The 10,000-nt window shown below is 48.8% G+C and overlaps 1 protein-coding gene across 1 annotated transcript in view; it reads right to left on the bottom strand.

Annotated features, from left to right (window-relative positions):
* Positions 1-4,521: 4,521 nt before the first annotated feature.
* mfng (MFNG O-fucosylpeptide 3-beta-N-acetylglucosaminyltransferase) overlaps positions 4,522-10,000 on the bottom strand; it is a 9,899-nt gene continuing 4,420 nt past the window's right edge. The window contains exons 4-8 of the mRNA XM_076146832.1: positions 8,058-8,211; positions 6,964-7,049; positions 6,699-6,864; positions 6,410-6,495; positions 4,522-5,901 (exon numbers count right to left, since the gene is read on the bottom strand). Coding sequence (XP_076002947.1) covers positions 5,850-5,901; positions 6,410-6,495; positions 6,699-6,864; positions 6,964-7,049; positions 8,058-8,211 — 544 coding nt within the window. The 3' untranslated portion in view covers positions 4,522-5,849. The remainder of the gene's footprint in view (positions 5,902-6,409; positions 6,496-6,698; positions 6,865-6,963; positions 7,050-8,057; positions 8,212-10,000) is intronic.

Genomic DNA, 10,000 nt, shown 5'->3' with positions numbered 1-10,000 from the left:
CACAAGACACTGCAGAATCACCCGGGTGACACAAGACCTTCATTATTATGACTAATCACACCCGGCCTCCAGGCAACACTCCTCCTCCCGCTGGAATGAGGTTCCTCTCGTGTAGAGATCAATCAATCAAACGTGGCGTAAGTAATCAGCTTCTATAGAAGTACGTGATCACTGAAACGGGAACAAAAATGCATCGCTTCCTTTGCCTTCTGAAGCGATGACAGACACTCATCGCCTCTCACAAACCGGGCCAATCATCTAACAGGAAGTCCTCTTCATCTTTAATGTTCGGCCCTCTTCATCTCGCTCTTATTGTCTCTTCGCTCTCCCCCAAAGGGATCAATCAGGTTCATCAGATGTCGCTCGCACCGTTGATCCAAGTGTGATGGGAGGGATTTAAACTCTTGGGTACGCCGGGTTGAGATCCCTTTGTTCCTTCACCCCCAGGTAAAGCTAGGGTCATAGGGTCAGAGTCTGATGAGCCAAACCAAGCCTGAGAGCAAAGGAAGCAACCTTACAGGGACGCAGCGCCACACAACTTAACGAGGGAACAGGGAACAGGTGAGGCGGGCCAGGGGAGACCTCTGGTGGACAGGTGAGGAACAGCAGGTTTAGTGAGAATGTGTGAGATAGATAGATAGATAGATAGATAGACCTTTCTTCTGACAGAATTTGACCTCTGGAAGCAGGCCAGGGGGGCCACGGACCCACCTGACCCCCAGACTCCATTAGTCATCCCGGGGCAAAGTCCTCAGAACTCTTTCCCACAGGCACGAGTACGGCGGCCAGCCCAGATGCACCGTTGCCCCGGCAACCGAAACGTGAACAAACTGCAGAACGCCGGAGTAAATTCTATGGGATGCCCCTGAATGACGTTGGCATCTGTGAGGCTGGAACATCAGATCAGCCCGCGGGTAAACGAAAAAATGTCAAGAGAGATTAAAGAGGGGGGAGGGGGGAGGAGGAGGAGGATGCAAAGCAATCTGCTGAGATGTAAAGAAGAGGAGAGGGAGGCGGCGTGGAGGGAGAGAGGGAGAGAGGGGTGTGTGTGTGTGTGTGTGTGTGTGTGTGTGTGCGTTTGCATGCTTCGCTGCTCCACCACCTGCCAGCTTGTTTGCAAGTGTGCGTGTGCACTCACGCGTGTGTATCATCGCTGCATATATTGTAGGAAGTCATGTATCTGTAGCTCATTTCTCGCCCTCGCCGCCGGCGTTGGAGTACAACCTCAATGTGCATTATGCTAACGGGCGCTTTGTGTACAGGAAATGAACACAGGCACAACCAAATCTGTCTGTGTCCTGCTGGTGACAGGAATACTATATAAAATGGAATATTAGATTGAAGACTTCTTGACGTGCCGGCATCAGACTGACGGAAAGAAGAAGAGGGCGTCGTTCTAAAGTCAAAGGGAGGTGGAGGTGAGCTCAGCGCCAGTTTGACCAGTGAAGAGGAGGAGGAGGAGGAGGAGCAGCTGGAACGCCATGGTGAAGAGACTGACACAGTGAGGAGCGAGCGGGACTCAGTCGGACTCGCAGCCGCCCTGCTGGTTTGTTGTGAGCGGTGCAGCTGTGTGTGAGTTTGATTCATGAAGGAGCTCGGCTGCAGCTGTAACCTGAAAATGAGGCTGTTGATTTCAAAAGAGAAAACAGACACACAAATAAACCTTGTAGACTTGTTCATAGGGTCAGGGGTCAGGGGTCAGGGGTCATCTCATTACAAAATTCGAGCTGAGGGAAACTCCAGCAAACCTGAAACATGCATTCTGGAGCTGCGCTGTTGGAGGAATGTGGTTCTCATATTTGGTGATCTTCCCATGATGGTCGTCTTCATCTTCATCAATCGTCTTCATCAATCATCTTCCACGTTTACAAGTGAGGAGCTTGTTTTTCTCACGCGAGCATCGAACCCATTTGTGGATATTTGAGTGTTCTGACACATTTGAATCGTCGCAGCTCAGCGGCTCCCGTCCGGCCTCCGTCCTCATCCCAGTTTTCGCTCTCCCCTCTTCTGGCTCAACCTCGTTGTTTCATTATTTGGACATTTTCTGCATCTGTGTCTCCTCTGCCCCCCCCCTCCCCTCCCTGTTCCACCAGAGCAGCCAGATCAATTCTCTAGAAATCCACCCTCTCCATTTCCCACCTGTCACTGGTGATCAGTCTCTGAATCTATCCGGTCCACAGATCACACGGGGCCTCGCCGCGCCTGTCAGATAACGCCGGCGAAGGGCTGCGAGCCTCTGTTAGCTTCTCATTTCCATCCCGGCGCTGCTAAAACAAGCGTTTGGAGCCGTTAATGGGGATTTGCCGGCCGCTGGACGTGCGCTGGGCCCCGCACACAGCAGGAGGTCTGTGCTTCGTGTTGTTTTCAGCCATCTGTCTCAGGGACTATGCTCCAGCTGATCCCTCCTCCTTCCTTCCTTCTCTCTCTTTCTTTGACCTTCCTCCAAGGTTTCCCTCTCTCATTCAGTTTGCTGTCACTTAGTCGCCCACTAATGCGTTGATATTGCCTGATATTAACCCTCCTGTGTCCAAGGTAACGCCGTCATTTTCCTCTCTGCGGTTTTGGACGTGTGCGTGTGGATCAGGACTCGTCTGTCGCACACCTGGGCGTTTGAGGAGGGACGTTTGTGGCGTGAACCTTGACCTGCAGCCTATTTGGTCCAACTTTGTCTCAGTACAGTTTAGGAAACAAGTAGAAAATCAAAACCCAAGCTTTAAGATCGGGTGGGTGTTACACACACACACACACACACACGCCCTTATCAACAGCTGAGACTGTAGCATGTACACAACTTCCCCAGACTCCTAATGTGTGTGTACATACACGCACAGGCACACTCAGATAGGAACACAGACTGTACATGTGAATGCTCTTTATTCTAGATCCCTGTTGATGTGTATGTGATACTGTTATCCTCCATCCAGCTCATATTGTAGAAATGTTGAAGAAAAAGAGACCAAACGCCTCAGATTCATGTCCATGTTTGTGTTTCCCACTCCACTGAGCCGAGCAGAGCAGTGTCTTTCATTTGAATGAGCGCCAAAGTTGTTTCCTTCGCTCGTGTCATTTTCTCCACCTCTGCACAGCTGTGCTTCCACCCACACACACACACACACACGTGCAAACGCTTGCCAGCCATGAAGGCTTTTACGTGTGTGGAGAGAGGAGGAAGAAGGAGGAAGAGGAGGAAGAGGAAGAAGAGGAGGAAAGATGTTGATGTTCATATGTTATTTGAGCTTCTCAGTAAAGTCTCACATCAGGGGAGCGGAACACGAGCGGAGGACATTTAGTTCTTTGAGTCGTCAGCTCAGCTCTTCAATCAGAGGCCAAAGTATGATGATGCCTTTCTTTGGTGATGATATGATTGATCGCAGATTATTAACACCAAACGCTTCAAACTTTCCACCTAGCGCTCATGTATTTGTGCTGTGGGAGGAGCTGGCAGCACACACACACACACACACACACACACACACACACAGCTGGGCTCTGCTGTTAGAATGCAGGAGAATTATTAGACTTATACAATCTAAACAAGTTTGCACATTGCTTGTTTTGTAATCTGTCCCCTGCTGCTGCTGCTTCACATTTCCTCTCAGAGCTAGAAAACAAAGAACAAAAAAAAAACCCATCTTGTTCTCCTGTCAGAATGGTTAAATGTGTGCGTTTATCTCGCGTTTGTTTCTTATTTATTTTGCATTTTGTTTTTGCGGACGAGCAGATTTTCTCCTGCGGGATCATTTGGTTTTCATCTCATCAGACATCCAAACAAGAGTCTCTACTCTCTCTATATGAAATAATAATTCTGCTGCAGTTTTTGGGGCGTACACACACACACACACACACACACACAAACCTATTTTTAACCAGAGACACATTTTAACACACAAAGACACATTTAGCTGCTTATTAAACAGGACAGCTTGTTATGGTTTAATGAACCCACAGTTAGAGGCGATTATTATGGGATGGAATAATCCGGACACAGCCCCCAAAGGGTTACATGCAAGCCGTATTTGGTGAAAAATGTTTTTAACGTGTAGATTTCCACAAGCAAGAAATAGCTCAGCGTGTCTGCTAAAGTACTGGAGGACAAATGAAAGGCAAATTCTGTTGGACCGGCCACTGGTTTCAGTACTTTAGTGTTGTTGCTTTAGGTTATTAAACGTTTGGCCTCAAGAAATGAATGCACCGGAGGACACCGGGGCCAGATGAGCTTCATTTAGCTTTCAGCCGCAGCCTTGGAGGTAGCGGACACTTCATCTGTGGGCGAGATGAGGTCAGCGCAGACTGAGGACGGGAAGACAGATGGAGGGAGGGAAGGAGGGAGGGAGGGAGGGAAGGAGGGAGGGGTGAAGTGAGAGGAGAGGAGAGGAGAGGAGGGTGGGAAGATGGCAGCGTGGGTGGGAGATGTGGGTCAGGATGGTTCATTATGTCCCGAGCCACAAGGACACAGAGTGATTCATAACACACACACACACAAACACACAAACACACAAACACACACACACAGACACAGAACAAGAGAAAGCTATTTAATCAATAAAAACCGGGCTAAATTTAGCACCTTCTGGACACGACTAAGGCCCTGCAGGTGCAGTCCGTGTACTTTTAATCATTCAGAACGACGGCCAGGCCCTGCTGCTCCAACAGGTCCTGTGATCGGATCCTGACCTACAGTGGAGTTACAAAAACATACAAGTTACTATGGCGAAACTGAGGCACCGACTGGGCTCGTATTATTCAGACGATGCTCATTTGCTCATTTGCCACTCGTCACGACTGACACACTGTTGCCGCATCGCTACTTTCACTCCTGATTAATAATGTTTGGACAACACGTGTAGTTCATTTGTGCAATAAGCTAACAGACAGACGAGGCAGTAGTCGAGTGGGTAGAGCTTCCGCTTAAGAACCGGAGGGTTGCCGGTTCGAGTCCCTGCCGAGGTGCCCCTGAGCAAGGCACCGAACCCTCAAGTGCTCCCCCCTCTGCGAAGGGTGGTAATATAATGTAATGTAAGTCTCTTTGGATAAAAGCGTAACCAGAGACAAATCCACATATTGATGGAGGCCGCCTGCTGGACATGTTGAGAACTGCAGTCAAATACTTGAAGCCTTAGAATGTCGCCCTAATAAAAATCCATGAAGACTGAGACCATCACCACATCCATCTCCTGGGTCCTCAGAAATGTTTGAGTTTGCTATTTCAGTTGTAAACGAGTCAGAATGCCTCCTAATGCACCTAATTTAATAACAGAGCAATCATTTGTACAGTCAATATTCACCAATTGTGAATGTCTGTAAAATTGTATTTACAACTTCCCAGATAGACAACATCATTAAATGAACGTACACACAGGTATGACTCTAAAATCTCTCAAATCTTTGGTTCCTGAGTCAAGAGGCTCCAGTGCAGCCACATGTCAATGGGGTCAAAGGTCAAATCCAGTGTCTAATTTTTATTATATCAAGTCTCCAGTCAGCGCATCTGTGACTCGAGTCCCAGCCGCCGCCGTCTTCACAGAAATCTGGACAAGTTTCAGTCAAAAACCTGTAAAAGTGCTTCATTCCCACAGATGTTGCGGTCTTCTCTTCTTCTTCTTCTTCTCTCTTCTCCATTCCATTTCCTTTACCATCATCAGCTCGTAGTCACAATCCTGTTACTGCCTGATGTAACAGCAGATGTTTCGCCATCATTGGCAGGTTTCAGAGACTGTAGTCTTGGGTATCTGTGGCCTCACACACACACACACCTGCCTCAGTGGCCATGTGACACATCCAGCATGTCATTCCCACTCTGTCCAGCAGGGTAACCTGTCCTGCTCTGTGGTGTTTTGTGGAAGCTGAGCTCAAGGGCACCAGCTGGTGAAAGGGTACAGGATGCAGTGGATGGTCTTAAACCTGTGACAAATACAAACAAGCCCTGAGGTCAACACACACACACACACCCCCACACACACACACACACACCTCAGCTCACATCCAAATGGGATCGCAGCGTCCTGATGATCGGACACCATTGATGTGTGTGGGTGTGTGTCTGAATGTGCATGTGTGTGTATGCCTGTGTGTGTAGGTATGAGCATGTGTGTGTATGTGTGTGTGTGTATGTATGAGCATGTGTGTGTATGTGTGTGTGTGTATGTATGAGCATGTGTGTGTATGTGTGTTTGTGTATGTATGAGCATGTGTGTGTATGTGTGTGTGTGTATGTATGAGCATGTGTGTGTATGTGTGTGTGTGTATGTATGAGCATGTGTGTGTATGTGTGTGTGTGTATGTATGAGCATGTGTGTGTATGCGTGTGTGTGTATGTATGAGCATGTGTGTGTATGTGAGCGTACGTTGTAAACTTTCATGTTTACCAAATGAGATCCAGCAAAGCTACAGTTCATGCTTGGACACTGACCTGGAGGGATCTTCATCCTTAGAGAAACGCCCCTTCACCTCGATGCTGTTCATCTTGTCCTCAAACATCCCATAACTCAGAGTCACCTGCACACACACACACACACACACAGCAGTGAGAAACAGCATGTGTGTATGGATTTCTGTGCACATGTAGAACTCACACACTGCCATGTGTACTGACTGGGCTTCTATCAGAAAGAGATGTCAACAATAAAGTTATAATACGTCAAGGGAAGACCATTAGTCCTGTGTGTGTGTGTGTGTGTGTGTGTGTGTGTGTGTGTGACCTGGTGTGGTAAGCTGCTGTGTGTGATGAGCAGCAGGTTCTCCAGGTGTGAGTGGAATAAAGGGCAGTGGACCAAGGCCACGCCCAGCTTCTTCTCCACGATGAATCCCACTGTGCAGTCGTCTGGGAGACGGATCGCCGCTGATGTCTGCTCGAACCGCGAGCCGCTGCAACACACACACACACACACACACACACATAGGGCTGTACTGGCAGTGGCCATAATGCAGCTGTGTGGACAGATGTTTGTGGTGACACACACTCACCTGGCCCAGGGAGCCATCTTCACTGCCAGCCGCCGGCTCAGGCAGAAACCTGCTCCTCCTGTGGCAAACCAGAACCACACCTCCCTCTGAGAGACACACACACACACACACACACACACACACAGTCATACATACAGGATGCGGTCCAAAATATGCGATACAAAAAAGCACAATAGTAAATAAGTGAGGCATGTAGACTCAAGCCCCTTTCTTCCTTTCTGCTGTTTTTGATATTCCTTTTTGGTCCCATTCTCACTTTGCATTTCATTTTCCTTCCTTTGCTTCCTTTCCTTTCCTCCCTTCCTTTCTCTCTCCCCCTTGTCTGTTCTCATTCTGAGGCGCTGCCAAAAAAGAGGGCAGCAAATCGAAACAGATCGGCGACGCGATAGAAGAGAACAACGAGCGCGGACAAATGAGGAGAGAGAGATAGAGACAAAGAGAGGGGGAGAGAGAGATAGAGACAAAGAGAGGGGGAGAGAGAGATAGAGACAAAGAGAGGGGGAGAGAGGGAAAGAGAGAGGGAGCTTTCTGGAATCACAATACATTAGCTCTCCGTAAAGCGTGTCAACTCAATGACACACACACACACACACACACACACACGTGTGGATGGCCGTGTGTACATACAACCAAAGCAGCGCTCTCAGTGTGTGAAATCGTAAACTTAATACTGATAATGTGTGTGTGCGTGTGTGTGTGTGTTTGAAACTCCTTCCCGTGTGAACAAAAGACAGACACTCCTACAGCCGTGCATATGTCTTCACACACACACACACACACACACACACACACACACCTCTCCATCACGCCGCGGGGACAAGAAGGAAAGGACGGGTGAGTGATTGAAGGACACGGAGACGATGAAGACTAACTTCAGCTTTTGCTTTACGATTCACTGATTTCTCCAGTGGGACATTGGAAGAGAGAGAGAGAGAGAGAGAGAGAGAGAGAGAGAGAGTACTTGAACACACTTACAGTCACACACAGAACCTACAGCCCGCTGAACGCCCCGTCGGTTGTTGGTATAAGAGGTTTGAGTGTCTGTGTGTCTGCGTGTCTGCATGTGTGTGTGTGTGTGTGTGTGTGGAGGTTACCGTGGCGTTTCCCTCCAGCAGCTCGTGCGCGGTGATGGGCTTGTCCAGGCTGGGCTTGCCCACGTAGATGTCGGCGTCGCGGGGGAACGCTGCCAGCAGGGCGAGCAGAGCCTCGGGGTTGACGTAGTTGTCGTCGTCCACGTGACAAAACCACCTGACAGAGAATGACAGCCGTTTGATTGAAGTCGGACCGGGCTGAGCCGTTTCTCAGGCAGAGATTCAAGAGCTCGTCTTCCTCCCTCACAACGAGCCGTTAGCCACCCTTCATCCTCTGGCCTTATGAGCAACAACTACTTACAGAGACTTGAAGATAGCTTGAGCCAAACGATGAATCACAACAAGCATGAAGCCACAACAGAAGGAACGGTTTGTGGCTTTCCTCCGCACGTTTCCTGTCTGTGTGAGACCAAATCCATCAGTTTGTCTATGAGTCTAAGAACGGAATCCAGTAAAAAGGTGTGGGGTTCATCCTGCCTGATGTCTAAAGGTTTGACGTACTCCGGCTTTAACCATGAAGCAACAACACACACTGCTGTCTTGTCCTTCTATCGCCCGGCTGTTAGGACAAACATGATCCTTGACTGCAGTTTGTCCCAGTTGTCCATAAAGCAGTGGTTATGTTGAGAACTTTACTTAACTGCAGAGGAAACATCTGGAAATCTGTTTTGGAATATTCTCTGCCAAGTGAATAAGTTGAAGTGGAGTTAGTCTGTAAGTTATCAAGCAGTTTGATTCTTCTGCTGCTGTCTGAATTTCTGGACACAATATCAAAGCTTGGTCTCAGTCCAAACAGAGCCCAGATGACAAATCTGGGCCTGGAACTCAAACTGTGGTGCCGTCTCTCTCTCTCTCTCTCTCTCTCTCTCTCTCTCTCTCTCTCTCTCTCTCTCTCTCTCTCTCTCTCTCTCTGCCACCCTAATGGCCGCACAACCACAACAGCAGGCTTTGATCCAAAGCAAGCGGCCTGGCTTCCTCCAGCCTCTGGGCCCAGACAGCAGCGTCTGAATGAGGCGTTCTCCTGCTTCCTCTGCCATCAGCCTGAGTCACACCCAACACAAGCTGCTGAGCCTCATCGCACTTCACACAAATCAACAATAAGGCCAAATATCATTAGAAATGACATCAACAACCCACAAGCCGGCACAGAATGCCGAGGGAGAGCTGAGGAAGAGTCCGGCAGCGCGGCACGTTACCGCTGCCGGACCTCCAGTCACTCTCTCACAATGTTTACTCAGGTTCTCTCTCTGCCAGCTGAGTGGACGTATGGATGGACGGATCGATAAGCTTCTGTCTCTGTGAGCACACACACACACACACACACACACGCGTCTGCCCACTGAGCAAACACACACAGAGACGTCCTAACTCGCTCACTGTAACATTATACAGTAACAACAATCAGGCTGATTTCAATCTATCTATGGAAACTCCTGAACATTTGCGTATGAACGTCCATGTTTTGCCTTAATTGGATGGAAACTGCTCATTTGTTGACGTAAACACACCGACTGTAAGGTCTATTACAATAGGAAAGGTTTGCAAATAAGATAGTGGGTGTATTATTAGTAGCTTGAATGATTCTTCTGGATCAATCCCCCTTTAATCTATCACGGCTGCATTATTCTGTCCTGCAGCCGTTTGTGCTGAATCAGCTCCGTCTCAGCTAGATGATGTTTGTAACCCTGCTAGACACTCGGCTCTGCCTGGAGACATAGAGCTCCTATCTGAAGAGGACTTTGGGATCCTACTGATCCAGGTCCTGCTGATCCAGGTCCTACTGATCCAGGTCCTACTGATCCAGGTCCTGCTGATCCAGGTCCTACTGATCCAGGTCCTACTGATGCAGGTCCTGCTGATCCAGGTCCTGAATGGTTTGGTTTGAAGGCTGCTGTACTGTTTTTAGCCTCTGCTACCATCTAGTGGTAAACTTGTGTAAGTGTCAG

This window comes from Genypterus blacodes, unplaced genomic scaffold, assembly GCF_046128005.1.
Source record: "Genypterus blacodes isolate CSIRO-AG114 ecotype Tasmania unplaced genomic scaffold, CSIRO-AGI_Gbla_v1 ptg000035l_1, whole genome shotgun sequence".
NCBI classification, from domain to species: domain Eukaryota; kingdom Metazoa; phylum Chordata; class Actinopteri; order Ophidiiformes; family Ophidiidae; genus Genypterus; species Genypterus blacodes.
This window is presented reverse-complemented; position numbering and strand designations above follow the sequence as displayed.